Source organism: Hippoglossus stenolepis, chromosome 3, assembly GCF_022539355.2.
Source record: "Hippoglossus stenolepis isolate QCI-W04-F060 chromosome 3, HSTE1.2, whole genome shotgun sequence".
Classification (NCBI taxonomy): domain Eukaryota; kingdom Metazoa; phylum Chordata; class Actinopteri; order Pleuronectiformes; family Pleuronectidae; genus Hippoglossus; species Hippoglossus stenolepis.
Genome location: NC_061485.1, coordinates 21,424,231 through 21,442,913, shown reverse-complemented (window position 1 = coordinate 21,442,913; position 18,683 = coordinate 21,424,231). Strand labels below are relative to the sequence as shown.

Here is an 18,683-nt window from a genome sequence, read left to right as displayed (position 1 = left end):
TAGCTTGTTGGTCATTGTGGACATTTTTCAGGTTTCTATTGTGGTGGTTGCCATGAACATGTTTCTGTTCGACTCCTGCCTTGAGTTGTCTGACATGGATGAGCTTGATTTAGTGTCAATTTAGTGCCCGTCGGCCATTGGCTGACCAACTAGTAAAGTAAAGCCATGTAATAGTTGCAAATAAACAAACAAATCTGAATGTAGAGTTAACTTTGCTTCAGTGGTTGTACATTTTTGATGTATTCAGTGGATATCAAATGAACTGGATGCACTTTTATTGTATTTGTAGCCGTAAGACATAAAGACCTACTAATTCAGAGTTTGAGCGTTCACAACCAAAAACAGATCAAGTGTCATTATATTCGAATGACACAAAAGTGAAATAGTTACTCACAGATACAATGACCACCAAATATGACAAGAAGTTAATATCAAAATAAACGTTTTATTGTGGGATATTATCATTTTAACAAGTAAAATCAATGTGAAGCTGGAAAACAAATTTACTGACAAATATACAAGATCAGAGGATCAACCTAAAGTTCCACGACAAGACGAATACACTGATGAAGAGGTCACCAGGTAGAAAAGCAGTGCATTGTGGGAAACTGTCACTTTCTCTTCTGGAGCTCTCTGGCCAAAGCATCCAACTGTGGAGAGAGATATTTGAGTTAAAACTCGCGGTAGGTTGGCAGACACATGCAGGTGTGTTATAAAGTAGAGCCTTTTGTTATTGTGGCTCGTTGAATGTGGGGAATCATGTCATGACTCAGCACCTTCAAGGAATCATTCATCACTTTGGGAAACACACTTAACATACAGATGTAGTAGATTTTAGTCTTTAGGCTAAGCTTACTATCATGCTCGCTTAAACTTTATATCAAAAGGGCAGATATGAGACTAATATTATTTGTTACAAGTCTTGATTTTAAACTGATATATTTTTGTTCTGCCTAAGCCCCTGAACAAGAACTTTGTCCGTAGCATAAACCATAATTCTGACTTCCACACAAATGACCCAAACTGTTTGTCTCTAACTAGTGAAGTGCCCATTCTGTTTGGAATGGGCTGTTTGCTTGGTCTGTGTTAACGCTCTGAAGCTACTTCAGATTTATTCCATGTCATTAATGAGTCCTCCTCAAACAGTTCTACAATATACTGTCACTTTTTATTGTTTGTGTGCAGAGCTTTTTATAAACAGTCTATGGTGCACAGTTAAGTTAGAAAAATTTGTGTACCTCGTATATCTTTAATGAAGATTTTATAGTCAATATTTCATGTGAAACAAAACTGCTTTTGCTTTATTACTGTTCAGGTATGTGACCTTTATATAAGACAATCTATTTACTTAAGCAAATTTGAAGAAAAATGTACTTAAGTACAGTAACTAATGAATATAAACTCCTTTTAACAGGCCTAATGTTGAGAGCCAGTCTTTCAAATTCATAGACAATGTTTCATGAGAACATTTCTCTGTTGCCTATAAAGTGAGAGGCTGATCATGAAACCCTATGAGAGGTTACTGAGTGTCAGAGGGATATGCCCTGTGCTTCGCATTTGTGTAGAAATCGCAACATTATATCTTCAGTTCTTCAGAATGACACATACTGCCTTTGTGTTGTTTTTCTGGAGATAGACAGAAGGAGCTAAAATCAGGGAACAATTTTTCTATAAGTTCTACAGCTGAGCTCTTGCACCTCACAACAAGTTAAGGTAACAATGACAATGCAAAACAAACAAACAAGTAGACTTACTGCACAGAGATTCAAGAGACAACAAGTCATGCATTATTTCTTCTCATTTCATATCATCTTCTTACAATGACTTATAAACATATGAGTCTCAGAAGGATAATCTGAGTCTCAGTGTCATAGTGGATTTTTATTTGCTGGATGAGACATTAAAGGTTCTGTGTATATAATTTAGTGACATCTAGTGGTGAAGTTGCATGTTGCAGCTGAATACTCCTCACCTCACCCTCCCCTTCCAAACATGACAGAGAACCTGTGGTAGCCTTCAGTTTTCATAAAAACTCAAAGGGTGTTTAGTTTATCCAGTTTGGACTTATGTAAAAAACATGGCGGCTTCTGTAGAGACGACTCGCTCCAGATGTAAATAAGGTAATATTAAAGTATTAAAATATAAAGGTCCCATTCTAGGATAAAGAAAACAACAATTTGTATAATTTAGATGAAACACACATTTGAAAACATCACTAGGATTATTTTATATTCAATTTCTGCCAATAGATCCCTTTTCCCTTAATCTTACACACTGAACCTGTAACTGTTGATCAGATGATGTTCTCTCTACTGGTTACCTGTATGAAGTTCCTGTGATTACAGCGGGACATTAGGGTTAGTGGTTACTTCACTTACAAGAATGTTCCTGAGAATGTTCCTCCTCTGGGGTCTCAAGTAGCTGCATTCCCCGGCCTCACACAGCTTTATCTCCTCTGAAATCTGGGGGGGGGAACAAAAGAGGTGAAGAGTTTCTCCATCCTCACTAGAAAATATTCAACCAAAGAGAGAAGGCTGCACACAGACACACACACACACACACACGCTCACAGAGAAACAGTAGTCCTGACCTCTGATGTGCCAAAAGAGTCCAGCTCCCTCTTGCCTCCCGGGTACCAACCATGGGACCAGTGCTGGCCGCTGGACAGCTGAGCCCCCACACAGAGAAGCAGCCCCATCAGCAGAACCAGCCGAGATGCACACATGATAATTCTACCTGTGGGTAAACACACACGTTCAGAGGCCTGACCCTCTAGAGTCTAGTTTTAGAAAAGAAAGTTTAAGTCTTAATATAGTCCATAATGTTTAAATACCCACTACAGTGTGATAAAAGCTCAACACAATAGACTTTACTGCAGGTGGTTGTTACCAGGGAGCTGTGATGTATTTTATGATGATATCAAGACAAGTAATAAGTTTAAATACTCTTTTGCAAACTTTTCTAAACTTAATTTAACTATCGTGTAATGATCAAACCTGAAGTCAGTTTATTGTACTTCCTGGTAATAATAATGATAACATTAATGGGTCTCCACTAATATTCACTGTGACAATAATTCTAATATTCTCATTCGTCTTTGACAGAACAGCAGATTTACAAACAGGTGAGAGTAAAGTGTCCTTACCTCAGTGCCAACTCTCACAACTTTATCACCACAGTCGTCCCTTGACGTCCCTCCAGAGGCTCCCTCTGCTCGTCCTGCAGTCAGTCAAGGGCGGAAGATGTCTCACAGGTTCACAGGTGTAATTCTGTAAGGGATCTCTTCGCTCCTCACTATATGTACCAGTCTAAAGCCCCCCACCCAACACACATCTCTGCTGTCACTCCATACGTGTCCCGCCCATCACTGACACCTGTGACCCCTCTGTTCCCGGCGGTGAAATGAGCAACACGCTGGGGACAGGACACACAGAAGACCTGGCCAATTCCAATCAGCACCTGCAAACACCACTGACGCCCCTGGGAGGCTCACCTGCTCACATGCATCACTGATGTGCACCTTCGAATACTGTCACTCTGGCTGAATAACAACAGATGTGGGTCAGTAGATGAACTAACATGGTGACGTCCAGGATTATTTAAACCCAGGAGAGGGTCTCAGAAAGGACCCTCATGGCATCAGGTTTCAAGTTTCAATTGGAGGTGTGAGGAACTCAAACATAACTAGTGCACCACAATAGTTCAAAAATGCTTGATATTATATTTTGTTCCTGAGCTCAAACACAAAAACTCTGAACTTTCAGCCTCTGTAGACGTGGCCTTGGTTGACAAATATGTTTGAGTGAGAGTAATTCGATTTATTTCTCAGAACAAACGACAGCATTGATCCCATTTCCTCTTTTCCCCCCTCCTGTTTGGACCCACAGTGACCCGTCGCACACCCTCTCTGTGACCCCGCTGACCCCTCAGTCAGGGCAAACAGCGTGGATTCATGATGACTCTCCCAATCAGAGGAGGCATGTTTACAGAGTTTTAGATGCAGAGCCGGTTCTGACACAGGAAGTGACAGACAGTGTGACACATGGCTGTTGATTCAGTTGATTTGCCAGCTCAGGCACTGGATTGGTCCGAAGGAAGATGACTCCAAGATGTGTCTCCAAGGAGACGTGATCCCTGCTCTCAGACGTGCCGGTCAGTGTTGTCAGGGCAGCTGTGTGCCTATATTGCTTTGTTCCAGATGGAGCAGCTGATTTGGTTTGATTTACTTCAAGAGATTTTTAGAATCCCTTTATTTTACTTTTATTATAGCTACAATATTATAGCTATAGCTCTGGTTTAAGGTGACAGCAGGCAGTGAAGGAAGAAGTCTTCAGATCATTTGCTTAACTAAAAGTAGTAATAGTGAATTGTAATGGGATTAAGAGAAAGTTCCTGCATTGAAAATATATTGACCAAAATTATGTAAATATTATTAGTAGAATGTTCTCATAAAGAATAAAAGTGTCTCATTTGAGTGTTGTGATTTTATAGGTTTTATTATTTGGTCATTACTCATATTACTGTTGTATGTGTAGCATTATAATTGTGTTGTTAGCAAAGGTGGAAATTTGGGTAGTTTCATTTATAACAGTGCATCATATTTTATATAGAGGTATATTTTTGTGTGTTAAATCATAATCTGCAAAGTAACAATAACCAAACCTTTCAGATCAATATAGTACAATAAAAAGTACAATATTCCCCAAACAGTGCATTAATGTTGGTGATTTACTGAAATGGAAATACTTATTGTAAGTGTAAGTATCTACTGTTGCCACTGCACTTTACTTAAGTTCATTCATCTACAAATATTTCCATCTGTAGTGAAAGGTGTATATTTATGTAAATAATCTGTTTTTAATAAAAAAAATATATATATATTTTATTCTATTTATACTTTCATGTCTGCTGTAACGAGTGACTTTCCCCAGCGTGGAATCAATAAAGTTTATCTAATCTTAAGGAGAAGTTGAAGTTGACAAAGCTGTTCTTGTACTCGCATGTTGTAGATACTCTAAAGCCTTTACATAATTTATTTAAAGAGTTTTTAAGTTGTAAAATTACAAAAACATTTCTCTGCATCTCTTGCTGTTGCTCGCAGCATTAAACCCCTTCCTGACCAGCTCAACGTGGACCTGCACATCTTGTGTTACAGATACAATACATAATCCAAGTAGAATTCATTGCATTTCTTATAATTGTACTAATATCTTTCCATCTAGAATCAATGATTAGTGGACCACTGCTCAACCGAGAGGCTCAACTGTTACAGCGACCACAGAAGGTGTAACAACACTGAGAAACACCAGATCCAGTCAGTAGTGACACAACAATAAATATAACATGTGTCCTGACATTCCGAGTATCAATGTTCACTGGTTCTTTCACTTTATTCTACAACAATTCACCAGATTAAAAATTGATTGGTGCAAAAAGCACATTAGTATTTGATTGGGGGTGAGGGGTTAACGGCTGATTGAAGACCCTTCAGGAGCAACACTCAAGAGGACAGGCTACTGATCTATAAGCTGCATGAACGATCGGCAGTTATTTTGCACCACTGCACCATCAGTCATCATTGAGACGTAATGAGCATCGACACAACACATGATTGCGTTAGAGTCGACTGACACATGACACAACTGCACCTTTGTGTTTAAAAGACGATTAATGCAGAAAAAAGCTAAAATCTCAAGCACTTTATTAGGTTTGAACAGTATCTTGCTTAGAAAGGCCATTCGGCATTATATAATTATATATAATTTTATCATATATATAATTATATATACATATATTCAAATGTTGAATAACAAAACACTAGAAACAAACAGGCAAATAAAAAAAAAAAAAGGATTTGCTTAAGACAATTATACCAAATTAAAAATGGCCAAAACGAAACATCTCTAATACATTTCAAAATGGTCCCAATACAGTTCAATATACATCTTAAAAAAGAAAAGAAGAAGGGGGAGAAGAAAAGAAAAGAAGCAAGGCAGCAGACAGGAATGAAATATAAATAACCTTACTTTATATACAAAAGGGAGTGGGCAGTGACCACTGGGAACGAATGGTCCAAGTGAGGGAAATATAGCGATGAGAGGAGAGCGGTGAGTAAAGACAAGGGACATATAAAGGTGGAGAGAAGAAGAGGGACGCTGGAGCCTCGTCTTCCTCGGGACTCCCTGTAGAGGGAATTCAACATGCTCCACTGGGCCAAAGCTCCAGGAGTAAAGGGAGGTGAAATGCATCAAAACTGCTACTTTAAATTTGTTTTGGGGGGAATCGTATGACTTTTTGTTCAACATTTGGTTACCCACAATTGATTACTTATCGTGGATCCCATGTTCGAGTGATATGGAATGAGATGAAGCCATTAAATCAAGAAGTTTGATATTAAAAAAAGTGACCTCAATTTTTTTTGTTTCATCTGCACAATCAAGGAATCTAGGGAATGTCAAAGAAAAGGATGACTGACCCAGTTTTGGTTTTGACTCTTATCAATTAATCAAATATAAAGGTTTGCCATTGATCTACAGGCGATAATAGTACAGCCCAATGGTTCCACTACATAACGTAGGAATATAATTACAGTGAGGCACTTTTTTAAAGTTCTCTATAATCGCAAAATAGTGGATCTCGAGGGTTGGCAAATTGTCTTGTTGTTGAACTACGGAAAGACGGTGAACACAAGATCCAAATACACACAATAAACCCATATAATTTAAGCACAGAGAGAGAGAGAGAGAGAGAACAGCCAAACAATCCCCTCTTCTTAAAGACGCAGTAAGTGACAAACAAAATACACGATGAACAATGGCACCTAATTAATAGTGCGGGCACTTGTGATGCTTTGGAATGAAACAAGACCTGAAATGATGATGATGGACAAACAGCCAACAATTTCAGTGACTGGTCAATTAGAAAGATCTGCTACTAAACGTCCGTGCAGGGGCCCTCGCAGGAGGCTCGACCCGGGGCGCGGGGACCTGAAAGAGCTTCAAGAGTTCAAATAGATTTCCCATGTTTCAATATCAAGGCTAAATGTTCCGTCTGACCTTTCTGACCTCATTTGGTTCTGTACATTTAAGGGCTTTGCTTTTGGTGCAAAATAGTGCATGAGTGTTCAGACAATCAATTCAGCATGTACATTTCATGACGTCCACTCTCAATAAATTAAATCTGATTGTGCTCCTTCTTTCAATACGAGTAACGGGGCGTGTTAGTGTAATTTAGATTGTTTGCGTGTGAGTGTTACGTAAAGTTTCTAAAAGAATGGGGCTATTCTCAGTTAAAATCTACATTAGAAAGATTGAAATATCTTGAAAACTCCTAAAAAGAAATAGAATTGTTTAAAATCACAGCATTAAAATCTGAGAGAGGCGTGATATCTGGAGACTCCTGCGGCGAGAGATGAAACCATTTGAACGCGGGTCAGCCTCGGAGATGAGCTCGGGCTCAATTTATTCAGTTTGTAGATTTCAGTTTTGTCATTTCCTGAGCTGACCGAGTGGAAATTAGGACTGACCTGAAGCCCTGCGTTTGACTGACATCATTCATCTTTCATTATACAATCATAAAGGGCATGGCCTCAATTTAGAAGAAAAAAAATCCGCCGTAGTTCGAGCCCAGGCATTTAAAAAAAAAGGAATCATTGCAAACGTCACATGTCACACCTCCACTATTAAAAGTAACAACGCATCCATCTTTGAGAGAAACCTTAGAAACAGCATTTGAATAAAAGGAAACATTCGCCGGCATCAGTGTTCATGGTGGGAAATACAAGAAAATCGGTACAGCGCAGTGATGTGAAGCCGATATATAAAAGAAAAAAAGAGACAGTTAATTCAGGCAGACCTAAAGGAAGCCCATAAAGAAAAGAAATGCATCAATACGATCTACAAGAAATACTGACGTGTGTCTGTAAACAAGGAAAAGAAATATGCTGGGTATAGAATATTTGATGATTTCTGTGATGCAATAGTGGATTTAGTTGTGACTGTGCTGTTTGGCTTGTCAACGTGATCAACATCGCTGCTGATACTGTAACAGACCGTAAAGTCAAATATAACTCGTTTAAAAGGTTTGACCGATTCTTCTCACTCATATTTCTTTACTGAACGGGGCAAAAATAAAACAGATCTATTATTTCCTACTTTCCTGTAACAGTCCAGGAATGTGTTGGTTGCACTTATAATGTTTGGTTAAGTCTCTCAAGACTCCAGAGCTGCAAAACCAAGGGAGTGAGAGACTTTGGCACTCGGTGGAGAGAAGACAGTGATGTGAAAACACACAGTGTCCTCGCTGCCAGCTTATGCTTCAGCTCCAACAAACACACACATACACACACGTTACATGCTAATGCTCCAAAAATATGAATGCTCTTGGTATCAAGTGTGTGTGTGTGTGTGTGTCGACCTGAGACTTTGCGCTACGCCACAGAGATTCTGATCTCATCTTGTAAGTCGACTGAAAAATGCTTTTGTTGAGTAAATGCATCGAATTCTGTGTGTGAAGAAAAATGGCTCCAACTGTGTGTGTGTGTGTGAGTGTGTGTGTGTGTGTGTGTGAGATTGTGTGGGAGTGAAAACAATCCACAGTTTGTCTACCACACGTCGCTACAGCGCGGCTCAGGCAACGCCAAAAAACGTCTTAAGTCTCAGTCCCTATAAAGAAACAATCCAAACATCATTACCTTGACTCTGGATTTTTTTTTACATTAGCCTCAAAAGCATCCGATTTATATTCATATATATTTATATATATTTATATATATACCAATAAAATACATTACAGGTGCCACCCAAAAATGCAGCCAAACTCAAAACTGTGTCTGAAACCAAAGTAATAAGATGCAACACAGTAAGTATATATACATGTGGGGTGGGGTGGGGTGGAGAGTGGGCGGTAAGGAAATAGGGGTGAAGGGCTGTATTGACAAGACCAATATTACAAAATATTCAAGAAGGCATCTCAGTTAATTTCTCTGTCCGACTGCACCGCCCTGTCCTCCGGGCAGAGATGTCTGTTCCCTTTTCCTCCGGGCAGTTCATCCCATCATCAGATCAAGTTGTGATCAGTCTGCTTTTTTTCCGTTGTTTTGAATCCATCAGATGGGAATATGGAGTTCTCTGCTTGGTAATGTATGTGGGTGTCGGTTCTGGTGCCTGTTCTGATCCATTCCTCTATGCCTCCATGTCCCTACTTGAAGTTGGCGTAGTCAGAGAAGGCATCGATATACTCCTGGACCACTTTGTAGCAGAATTCGTACTGCTCCTGAGGAGCGAGGGGTGAGAGAAACGGCAACGTCAGCTGGAGCAAATCACTACAACCCCACAGGTGTAGCTCGAGTACCGATGGGCAATGACAGTGTCTAACACTTCAAGGGAAACACATTAGAATATACAGTAAAACATGAAAAGATTATTGTATTTGTAAACATTTACAAACATTCTGACGCCACAGGGGGGATCCAAACCTCTACACTATATCCAACCTGTACTCAGACTAAATTTCTGTCCTAAATACAATTAAACTCCTTTCTTTAAGAAATATTTGAAGACTATTAAATTCATTTTTTACATTAAAAAAGTAATGAGTAGAAATTCAGAGTCCTCACCAGTGTCTGCACCATGTGGGGTCTCTGCAGTCTGAGGCTCTTGACTGTCTGGAAGACGTCCAGGATGCCCTCTGCCTTCACCCTCTCCAGGACTGTACTCAACGCACAGAAAGTCCCTGTCCGGCCAGCACCAGCACTGTAAACACACAAGCGGCCAAAATGTAAACTTCAGTATACACACAGTGCAGCAACCTTGTTCAAAATGAACACACACGGCTTTGTTGTAAGCGTAAATGTTAGGGAAGAGGCATAGCAACAGATCAACAGGGGGCAGTTCAAATGTCACAAGGAAGACGAGAACAATTCTTTTGACATGTTTTTTCCTGTGATTTAATAGCTGCGACAATTTCCCAGACGCACACAACCGAACGCCAGAAGCATTTTCATGTGCAAAAACAATACAATTTTTTTTTTTAATTTAATTTTGTTTCTTTTCTTACATTGGTACACACAGTTTAAAACAGTGTCTTGCTCAGTGAAGCTGTGTGTGTGTGTGTGTGTGTGTGTGTGTGTGTGTGTGTGTGTGTGTGTGTTACCTGCAGTGTACAGTGATGGGGTGGTTGCCAGACTGCTGCTGTTGCTTCTGCACCGCAGCAATTATATTGATCATGCCTTTTCCGTCAGTGGGGATGCCCACTTCTGGCCAGCCATGGAAATGGAACTGACGCACTGCTCGAGCCTTGTTCTCCTGGAAATATGGAGTTTTATATTAAGCCCTTCAAAGTTTATTGTTGATATATTATCAGTATAGGCTCATTTACACTTTAAAAAGCTGTATTAGTGATAGAAGCTGTATTATGAGTCTGCTCGTTTCTTACCCTGTTGTTGGTGACCAGGAGTTCACGCACCGTGTAGCTCTCGCTCTCCTCCTCCCTTTTCAGCTCGATGGAAATGTCCCCATAGACCACTACTCCATCACTGGGCCAATACTGAGCGCACTTCTCCTGTGGGACACAAGATGGAGATGGTCAAATAATGACAACTGAACATTTCAGGGAAATCTTGAGACGTATACTATGTGTATGCGAGATGTTTAGTTTGCCAGATTTCTAGAATTACTATTAAAAAGAGAAATTTATTAAATCATAAATTAAATGAACAAAGAAGATTAAATCCAACATGTTTGTTGCAACTAATACATATTTTACACCAAGGTTAGTGGGTTTACACAGGTAACCCCACTATATAGAGCTATTGACTCCTTTCCAATTGCTAGTGAAGCCTCATGAAGAGACTGTTTGTATGATATTACAGTCCAGGACCAGTAGAGGGCTCCAGTGCATATTTGCATAGTGGGGATTAGATCGACTACAGGGTACCGAGTATATGACCATAGCCATGAGAGGCTGTATCCTCATGTTGGTCCTGTTGCACGGTGGTTTCTGCAACAAAGCCAGTTCCATAGAAGTTGAAGTCTCTACATCTGATAATTGATATCTGAAGAAATCCCAAGAAGTTTGTCTTTCTGTGTTTTTTCCCTAGTGACTCATGTTCGATGTCACAAACGCACTGAAGACAGAGAATCTCCCTCACCCCGTCTTGCCAGTGTTGCATTTTGTAAGATATGAAGAAAAAGAGATCGCTGTTGCCCGCGTGCAACAAGCACAAAAGCATTCATGGCTATTTACCCAACGCCCAGAAGTTAGTTTAATGCGCAATATAACGTTGCACTGAGAAAGTTGCAGCGTCAACTTCTAGAATACCAAAATAAAGAAAAGGACGAAATTAGCATGTTGTCATGTTTCCCTTTCTGACATTCAGAAAATAAAAAAACCTGTGTCTAGTGCAAAGCTATTTAAACCAGTGAATGACCTGTGAATTTTATCCATTCTCATTGCAGACAAAAGCCAGATGTAAGTGGGTGGATTTTTTGAGTAGTGGGAAAGAGACTCTGTTACTCTTTGTTGTAGAATGATCTGGACAACACAAGTGCTTATAATAATAAATAAATAAATAAATAAATATTTATAATTCATATTTAATCCAAAGTCTGTCATGAAGATCAAAGATCATTTTGTTGAGATTATTATCATGTTATATATATATATATAAGAGTAGTGGTATGTATCATTATACACACACATGTCTCCATGACTTAAGAGAACATTACATTGATTTAAATTGATTTCCTGGAGACTTACAAAATCTCTAACACAAACCTTAACCATAGTTACTATTTGCCTAACCCTTACTTAAAATGTTAATGATTTACATTTTGGGGACTTGCTTTTGTCCCCATAAAGAAGACAAGTCCTCATTATTTGACTGTGGAAACATATTTACACAGATTTCCCCACAACACGAGTACTACCTGGACCCACACACATACCTGCCCTCTCTCCTCCAGCTCAGTGAGCATGACTATGGAGCAACTTCTCCACTCCCAGATCATCCTCCAGAAGTCCTCCATGGTGTGCTGCAGGGGGCCCTGGCTCGCCATGTACGAGTCCTTCTGACGGTAGCCCTGTGCCAAAATGAGGGAGGATGTATGTTCCAAAAAAATAAACAGTGAGAGGAAGACTTACAACATCTGATGGATTGCTTGCATTAATGAATGGAATCGATCCACTCTAATCCAGGTGCTGTTACACTCACATCAATGAAAGAGGAATTGACGTAGTCTGTGTTCTCCTCGCCTCGTTTGACTGGAATGATCACTCTGTTGAACTCATCTGTCGGGAGCAAAGAGAAACACTGTCCTTGACTGAAGGGAAGCTTGAGGACACAAGGACTATAAGTCTATAATTTCATTATGTGCATCACGGCATACGTGACTGTCTGCGGGCACAACACTGTATAAACCTACGACACACATCCACATCTGCATCACTCACATGGAATGATCTGCAGGACTCTGTTCTTCTTCATGTTGGCGGGCAAGTTGCCTGTCCTCATCTTGTCGTTCTGGATCTTGATGGATGTCAGTTTCTAGAAGTAATGTGGTTTAAATATGAATCCACTTTTCAAAAACAGTGACATGTCCTACTGGAGTGAAACGGTTTGATGCAAGGGTATGATGACTGAGGAGTTGCAGAGAACAACAACACAAACAAACACCTTGAATTCAGCCTCCAGGCCACTGCAGCCAGCTCCAGGTGAGGGGGTGTAAAGTTTGGCCAAGTGGGACTCCAGAGACGTAACCTCCAGCTCTGTGTCTCCGTACAGGTAGTGCTCTAACATGGCCTGGAAGATGAACACATACTGCATCTGTGGGAGAGAGGGAGAAGTCCAAAAATCATTGCAATGAAAACTTTGTTTAGTTGTGATATATTTTCAGCAGCGGTGGAGTGTGCAGACATTGGACTTACATCAGTCTGGACCATCTGACAGCGCTGGGCTCTGATCCTGGTGACGAAACCAAACACGTCCACCTTCCTCTCAGCGATCATCATGTCCAACATGGCATCGATCACAATAAAGGTACCTGTCCTCCCCACACCCGCACTGACAGGACAGAAGAATAGTTCTTGTAAGTAATGTGTGGCATTCGGACAAAGACGCAAGATCAAGGTAAAAATATATGATCCACTCACCTACAATGGACCACAATGGGCCCGGCGTACTGGGGGTTGCAGTTCTTGACTTTCTTGAGGAACTTGAGCATGCCAATGGGGGTGAAGGGCACCCCAAAGTCTGGCCAGCTGGTGAAATGGAACTGGGTGACGAGCCTCTGGGGCTTTTTCCCAGACACATCTCCCACCTGCAACACAAACAAACCAGGTCATGGTCACGAGGGTTTTCATTTATGTCACTAACACTAAAATGTTGAAAATCCAAGTGCTAGATTAACACTAGAAGAGTTGGAAATGATTATGATTGTACACTTTCCCCTGTAAGACATTAGGTATTAATCTCATGCTTAAAAATACATCTGTAACAATGTTAGCATGGTACCTGTATCAACAAGAGGTGTATCATACCTGTTGGATGCAGAACTTGCGGATGGTGTAGTCCACCAGAACCATAGAGTCTTCTACAGATACACGGATATTCCCATAGGTCCAACAGCCCTGGTCCGGCCAGTACTGGGCACACTTACACTGAAAAACAAAGATTAAACGTGCAAATGAGTTTATCCAAATTAACAACAACATACTGCTACATCTTAGACAGAATGAGTACAGTCAAAACAAGTTGTGCTTGCCCAGGGCCTCCCGGACTGATTTACATGGGTGTTAAAAAAAGTGCACTCTTTAACTAACTCAGCTGTGTGTGTATAATCTACACCTAAAGAACACATGTCCTTTAGTGGTGTAATGGGGGCCTTGCAATCGAGTTTATATGCGTGTCTCTGAGTGTGTGTGTGTGTGTCTTAGTACAGTGCGTGTGCAGCCTCTGCTGTTTTCTTACAGTCATTCTATCTATACCTGATAACTGAAATCTCATAATTTTCCTACATGCCACTTTTCTGTTTTATAATGTTAATTGTCTTTTCTTTTTATTTATTACTTCAAATTGGGTATCGAGAATCGTGGAAATTTCATGGTATCGATGTTGACTACAAAATCTTTGGTATCGTGACATCCCTAATAGCCACACATTTTACGCAACCTCCCCCTAATTTATCTGTGGTGAGACCAGCAGATAGGACGAGTGTTTTGCACAAATTCGATTCACTCTGGGGCAGTTCAGGGGAGCACCTTAAAATGCACATAGTTCCTTCTCACACACAACAGAGCAGTGTGGACGGTAAAAACTTAATTGATGATAGTGGGAGCTTGCGAGAGAGACAGAGCGACCACGAGGCAAATAGCTCTGCAGATGAATCAATAGAGCTCTCTTATGTTATAATGAAAAGTGTAAAACTGTGGTGGGATAAATTAGAGTATGGTGGGCTGCTACAGCCAGATAAATAATGGGAAACACTGAGGACACAACAACAAAGACTGTTTTTAATTTACTATTGTTCAAATTGCACTCAAATTCAACAAGTAAATAAAACATTTTTTACTTTATCCAAACATTTAACCTTGTTGTTATACTTGTTCTTTAAGTTCTCTAATAAATAAAAAGCAGAGTCATCTCTTTCTCTCTGTTATGCTGAAAAATATCCGAAAAAAAGTATCCAATCCATGACTAAAAACGATGACCTGATTCGAACCACGAGTTTTGAGCTCTGCTGCACCACTGATGTCCTTAAAAGCTCTTGTATGATGTTGTTAACAACAGCATAGAAAAAACAAACATCAACATTAGCCCTCCTCTTACCTCCTTTCTCTCCTTCAGGTTGGTCACCATGACAATGGTCGCTGTGTTCTGCTCCCAGATCATTCGCCAGTAGTCATTTACCGTCTCCTCCTTTGGCCCTGAGTGCCCAAGACACATCAACAAATCAAGATGAAAAGTGTTTAGATAATAACCAAGTAGTTTGTATATTAAATGATCCACGTAGCACCTTATTCTCTGCTCCACTGCCGACACGCATACACGCACACACACACTTACCTTGAGCTGCAATAAACTTATTCTTCTCATGGTAACCCTGCAAACAACAAGAGGGCAAAGAGAGATGAAGTCGGGATGATGTGAAATAAGAGTCCACCAGGGTTAAGAGCAGAATTGTTTCTTTTGTGGAAAATGTGCTGCACTTGTACTAACATTTATAAAGGAGGCGTTGATGAAGTCAGAGTCGGGGACTCCCTCCAGAGATGAGAGATGCACCCTCGAGTGATCATCTGAGAGAGAGAGAGAGAGATAGGCAGAGAGACAGCAGGAGGCAGAGACAGAAAATGTAAATGAGGAGGTGCAGCAGCACATTAAGAAAGGGAATTTCATTACACATGGTGTATTTTAAAACTCATTACTGACTTAAGTCTGTCTACTATCTGATGTTTACTGTGTATTACTGTAAAAGCTTGAATTAGCAGCATATATATATCAGAAACCCTCATTTCTGGATTGTCAATGTCTGTTAGTGTCAATGCGTCACGTGTTGTTGCTCACATGGCAGGATGTTGACGTATCTGTTCTTTTCTTTATTCTCTTCCTTGGAAGCAGCGTCACACGAGGCCTGTATGGGGCAGACTGGCAGCGCCTAAACACAGAAAGAAAGAAATTAAGATACCAGGGAGGAGAGCAGACACATGCATATCAGTCTCACTCAATTAAGTTTGTGCTGTAGCAAACGTTAACACATAAAGGTCAAAGATAGACTCAATAGTGTCTCAGAGGTTCCCTTCATTTAGTGAATGTTTGGATGGGAAGGTTTGAGTCTTGGTTCAGTTTCATTCTATATATCGTTTTTTCCCCTGCAAAACAGCCAAATTAGTAAGAACGTGTCAAACCAGCTTGTGTATGAACAGTTGCACTATTTATGCCAAAGGATCCTGACCTCTGTTCTTTGATGTACCCCCCCTCCCGGTCAGAAGAACCTTGTCATCAGCACCAGTCGTCATGGTTCTTATTTGTTCATGTGCTTATATTGAAAGTGGCTGTTATGTAACATGGATGTTGTTACAGTTCAAAAGACTGAATTGTCAGTTTATTAGTTCACATATCCATCACATATAAGTTCACAATCATTCACTGGGTCACTATCAATCACTGGCCTAATTTGACCTGTTCTGATGATGTCATGATGTCAACTGGCTATTTCAACTATTCATTCATCTATTTATATATATTTCAACTTTTTAATCATTACTTTATAGGTATTTAATTTAGTTATCCTTTATCTTTTGCTAATTATTTCAAAGTTTGACTTAACATCTTCTATTTCAATTACTTATACATTCAATTTAGCTTATTATTTAAACTTTTTACATATTACTTTTTTAAGTAAACTATTTCTATTATTTATTCATTAATTTAACTACCTAATAATTTCAATGGTGTATTACTTTTAGCCAACTATTTTAACTTTTTGTGCATTACTTTTAACTATTATACCTGTTTATACATCTGTACAATAGCTCATTATTTTAAATACTCTGTTAACTAGCCATTTATCTTGTAGTTGTTTCATTTTATCCTATTAAAAATATGTGGATTTATTAATCAAATCATAATCTAATCTGGGTAATCTGATATCAGATAACCTTCATAATATTTTCACATGCCTGATGTACAGAAGCACTTCTCTAGGGTGCAAGTGACACTTGTGCTACAGTACAGTATCAGAGGGTGTGTGCTCCAGTGTGCCGTACATTAAACTCCTCCCTGAAGAGTTTGTTGTCATCAGCCATGCGACGATTCATTTCTTCCTCCAGCTTGTCAACAGGAAGCGGTGGGTACTTCCTGTTGGTGCTGGGCGAACGGGCCAATAGCGGGACAGTCTGGAGCTCTGAGCCGGCGAGCAGGAAGGATGGAGGAGGAGTGAGGAGTGAGGAGAGAAGGGAAGGAACGGGAGGAGATAAAGACACAGGAGATGGGGTAAGAACATGAGAACTGGAACCATCTCTCATCGGGAAACACTGACTTCATCTTTCACTGTCGTTCTTAAAGATGCCCACCAGAGGGCGATGTGAGTCAACGTTGTAACACGAGGAAACACACTGCTGCCTTGTGGGTTAGGTAATCACAGTGAACAAAAGCTTCCTGCCAACAGTCAACCAGTGGTATGTTATCGTTAGGAAAACAAGATCAATCAAGTCTTATCAGAAAATAAACGAAAGAAACAGGTTTGCTCAGGCTGGAGGTTTATATCAGCTGATCCAACGTACTACAAATAAATGACTGTTCTGTGAGGATGCAGCACATCTGCTGACAAATACAAAGCATACAAACACACAGACACAAAATAATGCACATTTAACTCGTTTACCTGTATCATCCGATCTACCATTGGTCAGTCTGAAGGAATTTGAATGGCTTCCTGCCTGCTTGTACTTCTTAAACCTGTCAATCAAGATCAAAGTGCATATTAATACACAGAGATTCACACACTGCCTCACACACACACACACACACACACACACACACACACACACACACACACACACACACACACACACACACACACACACACACACACACACACACACACACACACACACACACACACACACACACACACACACACACAGAGAGAGAGAGAGAGAGAGCTTCAGCCTCACAGCAGAATGCCAATCAGTCTTTGCCATGGTAACGGCAGCACCTTGGGCCCTTCCCCACAGGTCTCTGGCAGATCTTGTATAATGACCATCGACAGTGCATCACCCACCTGAGCATGTAGAGGATGATGATGATGAAGATGATGACCAGCAGGGAGGACAGGGCCACCATCACGGCGATGATCGGCATGTCATCTGACTGGTTGTTGTCTATACCAGAGACGGAAAGATAAAAGATTAAATATGATTTGTATGATTCACCAAAACAATAGAAAGAATGTAAAGACTATTGAAAATGTGTCTGAATACTTCTGGAGCTGAAGCCAAATTCCATTGCCATTATCAAATTAGTCTCATGTTACAGTTTTCCACATAAACTGGGGGTGTTTTATGTAAAATGTGGATGTTTTGTCAAGACAATTTTAAGATTAAACAAATATGTTATGCACAACATAGAAGAGGGATTTTTACCCAAACTAGATTAGTTCTAAGGCTGGAAATAAACAGTCCATGTCATATCCGCAAATTAATTCTTTCATTCTTTGTTCAAAGAAATGTCAGAAAATTGTGAGAAATGAAAACCATTACGTCTCAAAACCCAAGATGATTTGATACATTTGACCAGAATTCCCATAACCAGCTCAATTCACAATTATAGAAGGCAATGAAATCTACAAAATATACAACCGTGGTGAGAACATTTCAAAAATTCCTAACCATTATGGAAAATACGTTCACTTTCTGGCAGAGGATGAGATAAGAAGACTGATACCAACTTTATGTGTGTCTGAACGAAAACGGATTTGTCAAGCCAAGAAATGTTTAAACACATTAAATTAAACAGATTAGATTAAATGTTTGAATTTGTAAATATTGGAATTAATCAGAATAGTTCCTGTTGCTATTTTTCTCATTTTGGCTCCATCCAAATGTTTATCTATATCAGATTTGCATCTTGTTAAAATGATCAAATGTTGGTAGCAAAAACCCATAGTGTTGAGGTGACCTCTGCCTCT

General features: G+C 39.9%; 2 protein-coding genes across 2 annotated transcripts in view; both read right to left on the bottom strand.

Annotated features, from left to right (window-relative positions):
- Positions 1-457: 457 nt before the first annotated feature.
- On the bottom strand, positions 458-3,261 carry gnrh2 (gonadotropin-releasing hormone 2). Its single transcript, XM_035152279.1, has 4 exons — positions 3,146-3,261; positions 2,591-2,736; positions 2,379-2,462; positions 458-650 (listed from the first exon to the last, which is right to left on the bottom strand). Exons 2-4 carry the CDS (start codon positions 2,723-2,725, stop codon positions 612-614), a joined length of 258 nt encoding a protein of 85 aa, XP_035008170.1. The 5' UTR covers positions 2,726-2,736; positions 3,146-3,261; the 3' UTR covers positions 458-611.
- A 2,423-nt stretch (positions 3,262-5,684) lies between these two features.
- ptpra (protein tyrosine phosphatase receptor type A) overlaps positions 5,685-18,683 on the bottom strand; it is a 28,522-nt gene continuing 15,523 nt past the window's right edge. Inside the window, exons 5-22 of the mRNA XM_035151827.2 lie at positions 17,778-17,877; positions 17,379-17,452; positions 16,762-16,898; positions 15,560-15,650; positions 15,215-15,291; positions 15,062-15,098; positions 14,825-14,922; positions 13,537-13,656; positions 13,150-13,316; positions 12,925-13,060; positions 12,674-12,823; positions 12,451-12,544; positions 12,212-12,288; positions 11,946-12,080; positions 10,435-10,560; positions 10,153-10,304; positions 9,617-9,752; positions 5,685-9,273 (exon numbers count right to left, since the gene is read on the bottom strand). Coding sequence (XP_035007718.1) covers positions 9,199-9,273; positions 9,617-9,752; positions 10,153-10,304; positions 10,435-10,560; positions 11,946-12,080; positions 12,212-12,288; positions 12,451-12,544; positions 12,674-12,823; positions 12,925-13,060; positions 13,150-13,316; positions 13,537-13,656; positions 14,825-14,922; positions 15,062-15,098; positions 15,215-15,291; positions 15,560-15,650; positions 16,762-16,898; positions 17,379-17,452; positions 17,778-17,877 — 1,982 coding nt within the window. The 3' untranslated portion in view covers positions 5,685-9,198. The remainder of the gene's footprint in view (positions 9,274-9,616; positions 9,753-10,152; positions 10,305-10,434; positions 10,561-11,945; positions 12,081-12,211; positions 12,289-12,450; positions 12,545-12,673; positions 12,824-12,924; positions 13,061-13,149; positions 13,317-13,536; positions 13,657-14,824; positions 14,923-15,061; positions 15,099-15,214; positions 15,292-15,559; positions 15,651-16,761; positions 16,899-17,378; positions 17,453-17,777; positions 17,878-18,683) is intronic.